The sequence below is a fragment of the Engraulis encrasicolus genome, chromosome 16, assembly GCF_034702125.1.
Source record: "Engraulis encrasicolus isolate BLACKSEA-1 chromosome 16, IST_EnEncr_1.0, whole genome shotgun sequence".
NCBI lineage: Eukaryota > Metazoa > Chordata > Actinopteri > Clupeiformes > Engraulidae > Engraulis > Engraulis encrasicolus.
This window is the reverse complement of record NC_085872.1, coordinates 3198208-3215332: the sequence shown is the minus strand read 5'-3', so window position 1 is coordinate 3215332 and position 17125 is coordinate 3198208. Positions and strand designations below refer to the sequence as shown.

Sequence of the window (17125 nt, the reverse complement as noted above, 5' to 3'; positions counted from 1 at the left end):
CAAGGAATAGGCAGAGAACGCAGAGCCCTCCTGCAAAGAGACAGACTCAGCAGACCACAATCTACCACACTTAAAGGGGTATGCCACTTTTTTGGGGCTTAATACAGTTAAAATCGTTGGCTGGGGTAGGCGGTAAAGTCTCTTATTTTTCATGTAAGCCGTTGTCTTGCTTTAAGACAGGTTAAAAGAGGGAATATGTCGCTAAGCTAGTGAAAGTCAATGCATCCGTGTAGCATGCTACAATGCTACACGGATACATTGACTTTCACTAGCTTAGCGACATATTCCCTCTTTTAACTTGTCTTAAAGCAAGACAACGCTTAACATGAAAAATAAGACACTTCACCACCTTTATAAACCCCAGCCAACGATTTTAACTGTATTAAGCCCCAAAATAGTGGCATACCCCTTTAAGCATTAGCATTAAGCATTAAAGACAGCTTTGTTAACATCACAACACTTGACCATCAACTGTAGCTACACTATTCTCCAAGCACTCGGGTGAAGACTTAACAGGCTGACTATTACCATACACATGCATCGTGGTGCCAGTTATGCATGCAATACTTTCAGTTATCATTTCCTTAGCCAGGCAAAAGTAGGCTACATTGAAATCATCAGGGAATTCACTAGAACTATATGTGGCAATCTATTCACGGGTGAGAGAGAGGCTGTGCCACATGCCATGACTGGTGTCTCACAAAGTTCTCTAGAACTGAGACATACTGTACACTGTACATCTGCAGTAGTGAGTGGGACTTCCTTAGTTTCCTATTGAGTCTTCATTGCAACACCTGGTGGTGTTATTGGACTACAGACTACTAGAGGCTGTGTGCGGTGTTCATGGTTAGCACCAACTGTGCGCTGGCCATCACCTGTCAGTGAAATTGGCAAACATCTTCAGCATTTCCTCAGAACACACCACTAAAAGTGGAGCAACATTATGTGACCCTGACGGCACACCTCCAAAACAGAACTCCTACTTCAACCCCAATCTACTAAATGACCCAACATAAACACAACTTCTGCAGGGCCGTTTTATCGGGCCCCCGAGGCTGCTTTATCCAACCTCCGATATAATTTAAATGTTAGCTTCACATGAAATATGACATATTTTGTAAAGGAATCTTAGAAACGTTATATTCAGGGGGATCTGGAGAAGGTGAGGTCTGATTTAAAGGTGGCTGTCTTCAATATAGGCCTAAAGTGCAGGGGGGAATGCTGGTTTGTGTTCATAGTACGGCCCTTGGAGGACTTTTACGGCCCTTGGAAGACTTTGAAGTGGCCCCTCGAGTGAAAAAGGTTCCCCAGCCCTGTTCTAGAGGCAAATCTGTTGACCTCACCACCCCTCTTCCCTTTCTCCTTTTCCCATCGTCAGGACATTTGGCTAGCGGCTCAGTGTGAAGCCTGCTCGTGATGTCACACCCCATTACTAACCACATACATGCCTCCAAATGGTATGAGAGGAATGTATCATACCCTTGGCTTTAAAAAAAACACCAACCCAATTGACACTGCTTACAAAATAATGCTAATTGTTATATTTGGTTTGTCATTTACATGATATCAACTTAATAAGATTATTTGAGCTTTATAACTGCACTTGCATAAATACAGGGTGAAAATGTGTTTTACAGGGTCATGAAGTGTGGATATTTATGAAATGGTAATGCACTTTTGATGCCTGCTTTGCAAACAGAGCTGTGAGGTGTATGCTTACCATGTTCTTCTGGAGTGCCAAGGGAGGCACTGTCTTGGGAGAGAGTGGTCCAGCTGGCCTCCTCATCACTGAGGGCCAGGCTCTGGATGCGGTTGAGTGCACAGTCAGTCTTGGCTCCTGTGCGTGGCCTATCCTTCTTCACCTCTGGAGAGGAGGATGACGACGATGACAAGAGGGGCGTGTCCTCAGATACAGGCTGCTTGGGCGGCGATGGTGGACGAGGCTGCTTCAGCAGAACTTGTGTTAAATCCTGCTGCAGCGAATCGTCCTCCGCCAGCAGCCTGGTACTCTTCTCCTCAGAAGAGATCTTGTCCATGATGATGGGCGACTCGTTTTCTAGGCAAGGCGACTTCCGGTGCGGAATCGGAGAGTTCTTTGTTGTGCCCTTTTCGTTGTCGTCCACCTTATCAAGTTCAGACAAGATGAGGAGGTCATCCGAATCGGCCAGTGAAGCATTGGAGATGCGGTCCTCCTCCTCCACGGCTGTGTTAAGGTCTGCTGCGTCCTCACTGGACACAGAGTTGTCCAAGTCCAAGTCCATGTGAGACTCATGTTCAGTGCTAAGTTCAGGTTCTGTGTGTGTTTGTGCGTCCTCATCTGTGGAGTTCTTGTTGGGGTCCTGCTGTTCAGCAGCTTTACGCAACTGATTGGCCCCATTTTTGGCCTGCTTGGAATTGGAGGTGGGCTCAGCAGTGTCTGGGTCGGCAGGCGCCACATGGTTTAGCCCCATGGCACTCTGGATGCTGGTGAGTGCGTACTTCTTGCGACATTTTGGAGGCGTGGATGAACCCTGCTTCGTCAGTTCACTGCTCAGGAGCTGGTTGTGCGAGGAACGCAGGTTCAACGAAGTTGGTGGGCTAACCGGGGAACCATTGTGATTGGTCACATCAACGGAGGGGGTGGGGTTACAGGTCGGTTGCACACACACCGACATTTTGTCCAAGGAATCTGAAAGAGGAATATCAATTTAAATTGGATCTTTACAATAGGTTCTTTGACGTTCATGGTAAATTATCTCCTAGGCAGCTCCTAAGCAGCTGTGATATACAGTATGGTAACATTACTCTGGGAAGGTAGAAAGAAAGACACAGGAAATCTGAAAGCATTGTGAAAATATACTGTAGATGAGGTATTATAGGAGTATGTAATTTTAGTCGTTCCTTTTCCAAATGTATGCTAGTCCTTCCCAAATGTTATCATCCCATGAATATGTACTGGGTAATAACCTAATATTTACCAGTCAGACCAAAATACAGTACATTTTGCAGCTGTTTAATTGCATTTAAAATCAAAATGGCAGACAAGGATAAGATCCACCTTGCCATGTATGAAAAGTTGAATTTTCCTTGTCATAAAGACTACTTAACAATTGATGGTGGTGGGAAATATTCATGAAAAAAGATAATATTTGTGAATGAGCCACATACATTTGGGAAATAAACTACTAAAAGATTAAATACTAGCTTTCAGATGTGAGATGAGCATTCACAAAGTATTGGCCTTAAAAATGAGCCGTGAAAGTTTAGTGCACTAAAACGAAGAGTGAAAACACAGCAAATTAAATGTAACTACACCCGTCATATTCAAATTTATTTTAATGGACAAATTGGGGCCAATGTGTTGACTGCAATTGCTGCTTATTTGGTTCGAAATCCAATTAGGCCTGTGGGAGCTCCGCTCTGGAATGCTCACAAAGAAGGTCTTTCAAAAACTACTGAGTAGCAGCATTTACTATGGAAACAGAGCCGCTAGCCGTACAATAATCAGAGTAGGGCAAAGACAAAGAAAGACACACACAGTGAGGATGAGAGGGGGACAAATGGAGAAGGAAAAGTACTGGTACCTAAGATTAGGTCAGTCATCAGGCTCACTGAGTCATCAGACTTACTGAGCTCTCAGGGAAGTCACAATAATATCTGCTGCAAAGAAACAAAGATACATCAAATAAATAAGACTGCGTAAGAAAATATACTGAATTGTATTTAGAGGTAGTTACGTCTATACATACATACAGTAGTACAACATATCTGATGGTATAACCAAAGATTCTCATAATAGACCGTCTCTGGTATAACTACTGTAGAATATGTAAGAATCCCCAGATGTCTGAACTCCTTAGTATTGCTCAATAGCAACGAGCAAGCTCTGTGCATAAAAATGTGTCACAATACAGTAGCCTACTTGCCAGCCACAGTGCATAAGGTGGGAAGGTGTAAAAAACACAGCAAAAGGTTGAATGTTTGAGTGACATCTCTGCTTACTAGGACAGGAAGACATCTTCTCACAAAACCGGTGATAAAACCCCTCTGGCTATCTCATATAAAAGCAAATGTGGAGTTGTGTTATCTTCAGGAAGATCACAAACGCCATTACTGTCATTAAGGACTAGTGCTCAAATATATATATATATTTTTTAAAAACAGACAAGGGAGAAATAATGTTGGAGACTAAACCATCTAAAATGTACTGTTTAAAACAAGGCCAGGCTCCAACATTTTCTCTCCACAGACTAGTGCTGGCTCATAAAGCCCTGCTGACAGCCTATCCTGACAGCCTATCCTAGACCAATAAAGGGCTGTTAAGGCATGGACACGCAATCCTGCAGCTGGCCCTGAGCAAGATGGCTACAGCAGATGTGGAGGAGCTCATCTCAGGGGACATACGGTGAATATGCAGACACACACACACACACACACACACACAACACACACACACACACGCACACACACATCACACACACACACACACACACACACACACACACACACACACACACACACACACACACACACACACACACACACACATACACAACACACACACACACGCACATGCACACACAACACACACACACACACAGACGCACACACACAACACACACACACACACACACACACACACACACACACACACACACACACACACACACACACACACACACACACACACACACACACACACACACACACACACACACACAGTACTAACGATACTCACCAGGGAGCTGAGAAATCAGGGATGTTCCAGACTGTGGCTTTGTCCATGGTGTCACTGCATCCCTCTCCTCTCAGCCACTCTCATAGCAGTGTCATTACCAATACATAGTCAACCTGTACACCAGAAACAACACAGAAGAGGCATTAACTGCCAGCAAACACACTAATAAAAGACAGCCCCGTGCCCCTTCCCCTCCACAACCACACTAATAAATTCCCCACGTCTTTTATGACACTTAAGGCTCAGATTTCACACAACAAAGACAAAGACTTTTCAATTCTTGAAATCTATCAGAGATTGATACCCCAGAGATGTGAAGTGTAACAATGTCATTAACAAAGGCATGAGTGCAACTCAAGCCACAAGTCTTTTGATAAGAAAAGCTCACACACACACATGAACATACAGTACGTGTATATGTTGACACACACCCACTCAAAGTAGAGAAAATGATAGTAATACATGATAGTAATACATGATAGTAATACATGATAGTAATACATGATAGTAATCCATGTAATGTTCTACGGCCAGCACCCACAGCCCTCTTCCTACCCTCTTCTCTGCCCTACAAAGGCAAAACACAGCAACTACATATTTTTCGCCAAAATTGAGTTTAATCTGAAAATGGTCTTCATAACACCTACTTTATCTTGGACAAATCCTCCAAATTTGTCAGAGATATTGCTTCGTCAAATTTTCAGTAACTAACTCTCCAAGACAAAGGAACTCATCCTGGACTTAGGACGAAACAGAGATGCTCCTGCCTCCCTGAGTACATCAACGGCGAACGTGTGGAGTGAGTGGACTTTGTTCATATTCCTAGGAGTACAGTACACATCTCTGCTGATCTCTCCTGGTCAACCAACACCTCAGCTCCGGTAAAAAAAAAAAAGGCCCGGCAGCGATTGCACTTCCTGAGGGTGCTAAAGAAAGAACTGGACTGGAGAACTGGACACTAACTTACTGGTGACCTTTTGCCGTTCCACTATTGAGAGCCTGCTGACCTACGTAGTGTCAGTGTGGCTCTCCAGCTGGACTGAGGCTGACAAGAAGAGACTGCAGATGGTGACCAACACAGCACAAAAGATCAGAGGCTGACCCCTGACTGCCATAACCTCCACATACAACTCCGGCTGCCTAAAAAGAACCATGAATGTCATTAAAGACGACTCGCACCCTGGCTTCCATCTGTTCACACTGTTGCTCTCTGCTAGGCGCTACAGGTTAATACCAGCCAGAACCAAAGCTGTCAAAAGCCTGAACGCATACTTGCACTACTGTGTTAATGACGATAAAGGGCTTCATATTTTCTATTTCTAATATTCAACCAAACTGAAGGAACAGTTCCTCAGTCCAGGTTCTTCCGTGTATTTTAAAGGTATATATCTATTATGTGGGTTAAGGCCTTAAAAATCAGCAACATACATCGGCCCTGACAGCCTTCAACAGGATGTCGAAAGGGTTATTGTTACTCTCCTGTTAACCTTTCTGACTTTTTCTTTCCCTATCCCTTCAAGCAGTATTGCTTTGGTCGAGTGAGCATGACTGACAGCCCTCTGTTCTTGCAAACAGGCATCCAAATGCAGTCTATTTTGGTCAAACACACAACTGGAAGAACACCCTGCTGAAGTAATTTCCTCAGTATATCACAGAGAAGGTCTCTATTTCAATAAATATAGACATGAGATCTCTCACTCAATCTCTCTTGCGTTCGCTCTCTCTCACACACACACTCACACACACCTGCTAAGACAAGACCACACACAGAACATGACTGAGTCCATTCCAGAGAGCCCATGACCTACAGGCTATAGTGTAAAAATAGCCTTGTGAGCACATCCACCTACTGTATGTGTGGGCAATGGGCAAGTTGGTTGGTACTTAAGCAGTGGTGCACACTAAAATCCAACAACAACAACAGCAATTAGGATTGCTGGATCCCTGTATTGTGGTTTCAGACTAATTTCAAACAAGTTTTTTTAAACTAAAAACCTACTCCCTAGATGAACAGATAATTTAGGCTAATGTCCGTGGTCTGTTTATGAATAAATTATAACAATGCATAACAATTATTGACGCATGATACATCCATATTAAGATTCAGTGAGTCTATGTAAATCTGTACATATACCATGGCATATGTCATGCGAGAGCAGAAATGGCGTGGGAACAGTTTATGTACCATGTTACAGCTTTGTATTTGTGTGTGATGAGAGCTAGATAAGAGAGCTTATGCTGCTTATCACTCTTTCACAGTTTAAAGCCCCAAAACCATGCTGTAAGGAATGTGTGTCTGTGAGAAGAAAAAAGAGATGAGAGAGAGAGAGAGAGAGAGAGAGAGAGAGAGAGAGAGAGAGAGAGAGAGAGAGAGAGAGAGAGAGAGAGAGAGAGAAAGGGTATAATTTCTCCTTTGGAATGTTAGTTTTACGAGTCAAGGAGAAAAAAAACAACTTGCAGAGAGTGAAAGAGAAAAACAGAAAGAATTTGGGGGAGTGTAAAAGAATCTCTGGCATGTGCTCTCTGGAAAGGTTTAATTACACAACCTCTCATTTTTCTCTCACACATCCATATACAATCACACTTCTGCATTAGAAAATGTTTTGTTATACTGGACTGGAGTAATCTCAAAATATATATATCAAAGTGTCAAAGTGTTTATGTGATAGGTCAGCTTGATCCTCATCGACTTTCAAATCTCTTCGAGACTTGGTCAGGTGGGGGCCCCTAGGCTGCAGCTTTATCTAGCCTGTGCATTAATCCAGCCCTGTGTGTGCCCACTGTGTGGGTAAGGAGCCCGTGGATGGAGAGTGCATGTGATATCACACCTTCTCTTGAGAGTAGCCAACAGGTTGGTCTACCAGAGGCCTTAAGGGTTTCTCCATTCAACAACAAAAAAATCATTTTCTCAGTCAATGGGTGCCTCTCACCTAGCCTGATTATCATCGACTTTCAAATCTCAGTTCCGCCAAATGTGTTCCGTCACTAGGAGGGCGTAGCCTGGCTACCTCACACTCGTCTGTGGAGCACAGTGCTCTCCCCTCACTACAGCTCAACCCCATAAACCACGCCGTTCCTCCAGTGGAACGCTGTAATACTCATGGAAAAGTTAATTACCAAAGTACTACACTGCTATGACATAACACAGGGCCTTTAGTAATGGACTACAACTTGGTCATATTACTCATTGCCATTCTGGTAACAGAACCCGGAAAGGGTTAAGGGAAGTGGGGGCAGGTGGACAGGAGGTGGGAGGTGGGCTGGAAAATGTTCAGCGCCAGCAGCTCTGGTGTCTGGAAGTCTAGAGGCAGACGCTTCATCCATATGTATGAGGAACGAAAACAAGCAAACAAACAAGCATTTGCATTAGAGCTGCAGAAATCTATATATCACACACTGCTCATATCAAACATCCGATTCCTCACAACTCTCCTTAGCTGGATTACCTGTTGCCCTCAATACCACCTCTGGTGACTGGGTCCCTGTGGTAACAGTTTATTCTCTTCATCTGGTCTTCCATGTGATGCCCTGTATGGACATTGGTTTGTGCCACAAACCACTGAGGTTTTAGGGCTGTGGGATTACCTTGGTTGTATGTGGTTTCATACGGCCATGACAGCAGTGACTTTAATATTCCTAGGTTGCATGTTTCATTAGTCTCTTCTTCTTCTCTTGACCTTATTTCAAAATACATTTTTTTTTTAAATGTACATGAATTCTGCTTACATAAACACATAACAGACAAATCTGAATGCAAATCTATGACCAATACAAGGCCATGGCTAAAATGATCTGCAAAATGGGCTACACGTAGGGTTTGATATCTTCACCACTGCTGTGGTGCTTTCAGTTTTACTTTGATGCCTGTAATTAGTCAAGCAGAACTATAATGGGAAGATTTTAACAATAAATTTGTGACACATTAAAAGACAGCGATTAGAAAAACTGCACAACATAATAATGGCAGCAAGTTCTCTGTGTTCAGGGAAATTACCCCCAAATATGAATGAAAGAAACTTGTATTGCCCCCAAGGGAATTGGTCTTGTGTTCAAGAACCACAGAAGAAACACTTAGGCATACAGACTAGCACAACAATGATACACAAATATAAGTCTAGCCTATATAAGCCTGTATAAGTAGCCTTTATAAATATGCATGCCTTACAGTTAAGCCACTATATCTGAATTTAACGTATTTAACAGTTGAATGCTTCTAGGCACAGAAGAAAAAAGAAAACATATTCATAATGTAACACTTCTGAGTACTATCAGAAGGCAAATAAGTGACAGAGAAATGGAATATACATGTATTAACATCAAGTTCCGGGCCTATGATAGGTTTATTGTTAGCAGAATGACAATAGCCAAGTCAGATGTTGAAGTAGTGCAGTTATATGGCAAATCATTCCACCTGCAAAATGGTTTGCATTACAGGGCCACTGTAGTTGCAGTTCCACTACTTCCAGTACTATCAAACCCTTAATACAACAAGTCAAAACACTCCAGCAAGTCCATAATGTGACAGCAGACATCCATTTAGTGGAATGGGTGTCAGTAGCTCATCTTCTTCTCCTACTTTGTCCCCATTTTACACCCCTTACCTTAAAACAACCAATACTCAAACAATGACAAGAGCAGGAATTTATTATCCAAATAGTAAGACTACTCTTAGATGGACACGGCAAAAATGTACTGGGCCCTTTTCTGTATTCATGAAATTCCAGTATGCACCAAGCTGAAGTATCTTTTTCCAGAGAGCAAAACAACAACACTGGCTGATGCACAAGCCATCTCAGTCAAAACCCAAACCCCTTGAGTACACCCTCCACCCACACACACACGCACACACGCACACACGCACACAAACAAACAAACTAGATATATGCCAGCTATGGAGAGTGAACTGTCCTCACAGTCATAAACAACAGTTAAAGGAGGAAGGTGCTGACCAACACAGAATTCCCACATATGATCCATTTCAATACCTTACCAGAACAACCCACCAGCCTTCGTAAAAACTCCAACACTGAAGTTTGTAGGTTTATGCAGCTTAAATCCTACAAATACAAACACCAACGAACAGAAAATCCTCTGCAAAATTTTGCCCAGAGAGAGTAGATGAACAGAGAGTGCAGTAGAGAGTGACGCAGTCGTCGGGTAGACGAGCAGCACACCCTGACAGCACACTCACTTCATTTTTAGATGCAGGGTGGGTTGCTTCCAAGTTTTTACACAAGCATTGTAACAAAACAGGGCACGCACACACTCGCACACGCACACGCACGCACGCACACACACACACACACACACACACACACACACACACACACACACACATTTTCTGAATGAAAAGGGCCTCAGTTTTCTCTTCCTTATGCAAACAGGCCTCATGGCTGTCTGCCTCCTAGAACAACAATGCAATCACACACACACACACACACACTCTCTCTCTCTCTCTCACACACACACTCTCACACACACACACACACACACACACACACACACACACACACACACACACACACACACACACACACACACACACTCACACACACACAATTTCAAACTTCACATTCAAGTGTACTCACACACACAAACACGCATACAAGCACAGATAATATAATACTCCTATTGTAGTTAGAGAACATACGAAACACACCACAGGATAGTAGACAGTCCCACAAACACACACCTACATCAATACAGTACACGCATGTAGGACGTCAAAGCGAAGGACCCATCAACATGGGCCTACAGAGGCTTACAGATGAGAATGGTTGGGACATCGGTTTGAGGTAGTTGACTGGGAAAACAGTGAGATTGAGATGTATGGTATGCAAATGTAACCCTGGTCATCAGGTACAGTTCACCACTCAGGATCGTACCCGTGACCTACTAGTCAACGCTCCAGTTCGGCATGGGAGGTGGTGCTATGTCACGATAGCATTGAGCTTGAGGTCCAGACCTATGATACTGCATGAGGCTTCGGGAGTTCTACCGCGGAATTATGCTAGTTGGCATGCGTTACACTCACCCCCTTAAACCTCACTACCATCCGAGTCACGGCACCAGTTTAACCGAGGTCATCCTGCGCAGTTCGCCACTGGGGGCTCGAACCCACGACCTACCAGTCAATGTACCAGTTTGGCATGGGAGGAACAGCACAATACTGCTGACCTAAAGCTCAATGCTACAGCAGACCCTGTTCGAGGTTTCGGGAGTGAGCTTTACTAACGTTCCACCGCCGAACTCTGCTAATTGGCATCCGCTACACATAGGGCCTAGTCATACAGTTTTAAATCAAGTCCAACACAAATACATCTGCATCTTCAGGGTGTCCTACAAAAATAATGCTGAAGTGCAGAATGGCTTGTCATTGCTTGCAATACACAAATTGCTTGACCATTTCATTGAGGATATGGTCACAGATTGCACTTTTCATTGAACAAATGAATTGGTTTAGCGATTCACTATGATTCCAGCTTTGACATTAGGTGTTAGGTAGCAAAGTGAGCCTCTGTGACTTGGATGTACACGCATTGTTTGATGAAACAGGATCATCAGTGTTACAAACCGCAAACTTTGCAATAAGATCAGCAAATTACAACTGGGGTGTGTATTCATGCTCTTGCATTACAGATGTGACAGCTAATTTCATAGGCATTACTGACTACAGTTTTCCTCACTGTTGGTGAGAGCATCATTACCGTATTCTACTGCCATTCTAACCTTATTCATCAGCCACAATGTAAAAAAATGATCTCATGCACCTGCTGTATGTAACAGAGGCTAACTAGCAGAGTTGGCATGGAACGTTAGTAAACTTCCCTCCCGAAGCCTCAGACAGTATCGGTAGCGCTGGTCTACAGGACTAGCCCTTTAGTCCAGCGGTATTGTCCAGCGGTACGGTGACTTGTGGTGGCGAGTTCGCGGCCCAGAGGGGGGCGGACTGCGCAGTAATACGTCAGGTTACACCTACACCATATTAACTTGAAGGAGAGGGTTACAGCAGAGGTGGAGATTAGCCACAACCTCTTTCTGGGTTTTTTGGGGCCCTCATCAGCTGGGTCACGCAATCAACCAATTTGGGACATCAAAAGGCATAGAATCCCAGGCAAACTGACAACCCTGCCCTGAGCAACACAAATGACCAGAGAATGTATGGGTAAGGTTGCAGTGACTTGACCACACATACCCACACTAGAGCTCTAACAGCTGCAGACTGGGACACAAGGGAGCATGACCTAGCTACATTCCTTTCTCAGGGTTGAATTCCAATATGAGCAAAACACAAAACACTTCATGTCATTACATAAAACACCCATAGCATGACTGAGCTGGGTGTTCATGTGTATGTTGTGCACACCAAACAATTAAAGTCCAAACCACTGAATGGACACACAATATAACCAGCAATGCCTTATGCACACATCCCCAGCATATAACGACCTCCATAGAATACCCAATGGCTACACTGACTAACTTCCAAAGTTTGCTCTTTCCTCTGTGGAGTTCTTCTCAAAGGTCAGCTTGACTCATTATTTCCTCTGTCAGTTGTGTGTGTACGTGTGTGTGTGTGTGTGTGTGTGTGTGTGTGTGTGTGTGTGTGTGTGTGTGTGTGTGTGTGTGTGTGTGTGTGTGTGTGTGTGTGTGTGTGTGTGTGTGAGAGAGAGAGAGAGAGAGATGTAAAGCACATCTTCTTTTTATCGCTTAATATTAGCAATGAAGACATACAGTGCCCTACATAATTATTGGCACCCCTGGTTGAGATGTGTTTTTTAGCTTCCAATTATTATTATTATTTTCTAAATAATATGAGACCTTAATGGAAAAAAAGAGAAAAATCCCAACCTTCAATACAAGTGCATTTATTCAGTGGGGAAAAAATCCCACATAAAGAAATAATTATTTGACATCAAATAATGTGTGTCACAATTATTAGCACCCCTGGTGTTAATATTTTGTACAACCCCTTTTTGCCAACAAAACAGCACCTAATCTTCTCCTATAATGTTTCACAAGATGGGAAAAGACAGAAAGAGGGATCTTCAGTCATTCCAGAATCTCTCTAAATCATCCAGAGACCTGGGTCCTCTCCTCTGTACTCTCCTCTTCAGCTCACCCCACAGGTTCTCAATGGGGTTGAGGTCTGAGGACTGAGATGGCCATGGGAGGAGCTTGATTTTGTGTCTGGTGAACCATTTCTGTGTAGATTTGGCCATATGTTTAGGGTCATTGTCTTGCTGAAGGACCCAGTGACGACCCAGCTTCAGCTTTCGGGCAGAGGGCAACAGATTTTGATTTAAAATGTCCTGGTATTTCAAAGCATTCATGATGCCATGCACCCTAACAAGGTTCCCAGGGCCTTTGGAAGCGAAACAGCCCCACAGCATCACTGACCCACCCCCATACTTCACAGTGGGTATGAGGTGCTTTTCAGCATGCGCATCTTTCGTGGCACGCCAGACCCACTTAGAGTGTTTGTTGCCAAAAAGCTCAATCTTGGTCTCATCTGACCAAAGCACACGGTCCCAGTTGAAGCCCCAATACCGCTTGGCGAACTCCAGACGTTTGCGTTTATGATTGTGAGTGAGGAAAGGTTTTCTCCGTGCAGGCCTCCCAAACAGCTTGTTGGCGTGTAGACAGCGCCTGATGGTTGATTTGGAGACTTTGTGACCCCAGGATGCTACCATTTGTTGTAATTCTGTAACAGTGAGCTTTGGAGATCTTTTGATTTCACTTACCATCCTCCTCACTGTGCGTGGTGGCAAAATAAACTTGGGTCCTCGTCCAGGCTTGTTTACCACTGTTCCAGTTGTTTGGAACTTCTTAATTATTCCTCTCACAGTGGATATGGGCAGCTGCAGTTGAGTGGCAATCTTCTTGTAGCCTCTGCCTGACCTGTGAAGGTCGACGCACATCTGACTCACTTGTATGCTGTGTTCCTTTGTCTTTCCCATGTTTAAGAGTGGATAAGAGAAATGGCCTCGGTGTCACGTCATATTTATACCCCAGGGAAACAGGAAGTGATGAATTACTAATTAAATGTTCCTACATACTCTGGTAAACTTTGTAAACTACTGTAGAAATGACAGAAATGCTTCAATTATATTTATTTCCTGGGAATTGTTAAGGGTGCCAATAATTGTGGAACAGGTGATTTAATGAAAAATAATTATTTTTTAGTCAGGGATTTTTTTTTTTCTTACAATTCATTTGAGTTGAAGGCTACATTTTCCTGCAATTTTCAGTGTGACAGTATTCTTCTGCAATAAACACTGAATTTATTTTAAGGCTTTTAACACATCTCAACCAGGGGTGCCAATAATTATGGAGGGCACTGTATAACGGTAAGACAGCAAAAACCCACTCTTCTCTTTCAAATTAATTTGATCTATGTTTAAGGGTGGCACAATAGGCTTGAAATTATCAATTGTGGTAAATGGTGTTTTTAGCAAAAATCGGTGCAGTGTGTGTTTGGAGGCTTTGATCGAAACTGGTAAGGAAAGTCATTTGCATGAAAGCTCCAGTTGCCTTTCCACTTCCCAAGGACAATCATAATCACTTCCCAAATCATGAATAAAGGGGTACATGGGTGTTCGAACATGGCTAAAGGATTAGTGCATGGGGGGCTAAAACCTTGCTAAGGGATGGCTGCAAAAACATGCTAGAGGGGGGAAAGTGGAAAGGCAACTGGAGCCTTCTCTGACTCTCCTTACTAGTTGTGATCAAAATAGTCTAATCACCATTTTCTTCAGAAAAAGACAGGAACTCAGACCACACCAAACCGATCAAAATATGGTAAACTACATGTCAATGTTCACTATTTGTTTAGGAATCTCATTGACTACTCACTGCCATGATGCACCATGCATTGAGGCCAACGGCAGTTGCACTGCATGGGAGCTATTGCAGCCCAGGTATCCTTATATTTGCTGTCAGCACTTTTTTGATTTGGGGTCTGGTGACAATCATTTCCCTCTTGATTAGCCTACACCCCATAGATTACCATACCAGAGTTTGGTGCTTTGGTAGTATGGGAAATCTAACTCACCAGACCCAAAACATCATTGAGAATGAGGTGTTACCAAGAGGAATTTGAAGGACAGTTTTTATTGTCAGTTTCTTATGCAAGGAAATTGAAATTATGTTTCTCTCTCTATACCATGAAAGGACAGAGACATACACAGGACTGACATTTACAGACCTACATCAAAGTGCAGGACAGGTAACAATGATGGACCAATAACAGTAAATTGATGAAGTAATAAATAATAACATTTATCATTAGTGAGAAAGTGATGGACAGTGATAAACCAGTAACAGTACGTGATAGAGTAATAAATAAAAAGAAGGTAAAAGAAGAGCTGAAAATAGCCGAAAGCTGACAGGTCCTCTGGGCTTCCATAATTCCTGTGCAATAACAGGCAATTAGCCACAGCCAAGTTTCAATCAGGTTCGGCCATGGAAGTGAATGGCTATTGACTTCTGTACAGTATTCAAATTTTTTGAAATGCTGTTTTCATGCTTTTTTCTGAGCTGGAGGCCTAAACCATGTGGGTCTACAAATAAATCAACCAATTCCTGAAATAACTTAAAATGTGGGCAATGCATCAAATATCTATGAAAGCAGAACTTGATGGAATTCTGGGGAGTAAAAAATAGGCACCATTTTTCCATGATGTTCTAATTTTTGGAAAGGTTCTGTAGCCTAGATCATAGAGGGAAGTAGCCTACTGTAGCCTATTAATTCAGTTATGTATTCAACAATGTAACAGCGACAAAGATTGTCACCTCTGTAGTCTTCCGGATATCTCGGTTGTTTCTACATTTTCATGACACCATAAAATCCGTTATAATTGAGGTAGGCTAGCCTTTTCCAAGTGTTTCGACTTCCCAATGCACTCATACTGACATGCAACGACGAAAGAACTTTTATGTGTAGCCTACAAGTCAGAGGATATGGCGTGATTTGCAAAGTGCCATAGTTTTTAAAATGTGATAGCCTGTGGGGAAAGACAGCGCACAGTGGAAAATATGTCATGAAGCCTTGTAAACAAAAACTTGAGGAGTTCGATTGTTGAGGGGCATCTCAGCAGGCCCAAGTAACTAAATCTGCAGCCAGCTGTGGAGAATAGGCCTAATGATGCACCCCAACTAGGTATTACAGCAGTGAAAAAAAAATCTAAAAAAGTGCTTGAGGTTAGAATTTCATCTGCACAACCTAAAGCTGGCTAAGTCATGCGCACCGTGTGTCTCCAAACGCGTAGACGCCACGGGCCACTCTACCCAGGACGACCGACGCGACTGGAATGTGCGACTCCCAGCGGCATGGCCCATCTGCCGCAGACTAGGCGACGGACGACCAGGCGCAGCAGTGCATTTTCTCTCCGAAACGATAGCCATTTGTGATATATGCTAGGCATAGCCTACTACTACATCTAATCGCATGCCAGATGTAGCTTTCTTCACTGCTGGCGCTATGGCATAACATGGCAACATGGGAACACTGGCCTATGTTGTTTTTTCTTTTGCAGTCTAGCTCCCCTAACGGAGGGTTTCGTATACCAGCATGTAAACAGTTACAAATGAAGAAACGAAGACACACAAAAGTCATGTTAGGATGTTCGCCACTGTAGACTTTCATACGAGGCCTTCTGTAACATAGTAGCCTACGTCTGTTTTGGTCCAAGAACACAGATGTTTTGGCCATGCATCAACTAAATGAATTGTCAAGGAGTTCACACACGCACAGCCGCCTGGTGACGGCACTTGATGTTTAACCCAGGCTAAACGCCGCTGTCCTTGCCTTTAAAAAAAAGACCAACCCGAAAGACGCCCCTTACTAGTAGTTGAGTATATTAGTGCACAGCTAGAAACTCCAATGTTGTTTTGCTTTGCATGAAGTTCAAGTCGAAATTCCCTACCGTCTAGCCCTCTCTACTTTCAGTCCCCCCTATGCGATGCAGCCAGATCACAATGCGTCGCCAACCATGGAAAGGCAACGCATTTTCGTCAGAGTAATGCAGCCGACCAAGAAAGCAGCAATAAGACCAATAACATTAACAACGGAATACAAATGTGGATCGCAAAATGCAACTTTATAATGCGTAAACGTTATTTTTTTCCGAGCTTTGCTTACCTCATGTGAAAGCGGTCCCTTGACTCTCCTCTGCTTTTCTTCTGTCTTTCTTTCCAATTCTCCTCCCTTCCAGATGTCCCTGCTGCCGCTCCGGAACTGAACGCTAGTGATGGGCCAATGAAGCTTTGTTGAAGCTCTGAACCATTAGGCACATTGCTTCAAAAAATGGGTTAGTACTTGAAGCTTCAGTAACAGGGCCCTCTCCTGGTGAAAAGTCATGTTTGCAATTAAACGGGCTCAATTCGATAAGATGAGATGTTGTGCCC

General features: G+C 43.4%; 1 protein-coding gene across 5 annotated transcripts in view; it reads right to left on the bottom strand.

The window, feature by feature from the left end:
- apbb2b (amyloid beta (A4) precursor protein-binding, family B, member 2b) overlaps nt 1-16947 on the bottom strand; it is a 35118-nt gene extending 18171 nt beyond the window's left edge. The window contains exons 1-4 of one of the 5 annotated variants that reach the window (XM_063218276.1): nt 16860-16947; nt 4718-4830; nt 3564-3639; nt 1721-2668 (exon numbers count right to left, since the gene is read on the bottom strand). In XM_063218276.1, the coding sequence (XP_063074346.1) occupies nt 1721-2668; nt 3564-3582 (967 nt within the window). In that variant the 5' untranslated portion in view covers nt 3583-3639; nt 4718-4830; nt 16860-16947. Of the gene's footprint in view, nt 1-1720; nt 2669-3563; nt 3640-4717; nt 4831-9707; nt 9984-16859 lie in introns of those variants that run through there. The other 4 variants (XM_063218280.1, XM_063218278.1, XM_063218281.1 and 1 more) reach the window with 4 other exon arrangements.
- Nucleotides 16948-17125: the final 178 nt, after the last annotated feature.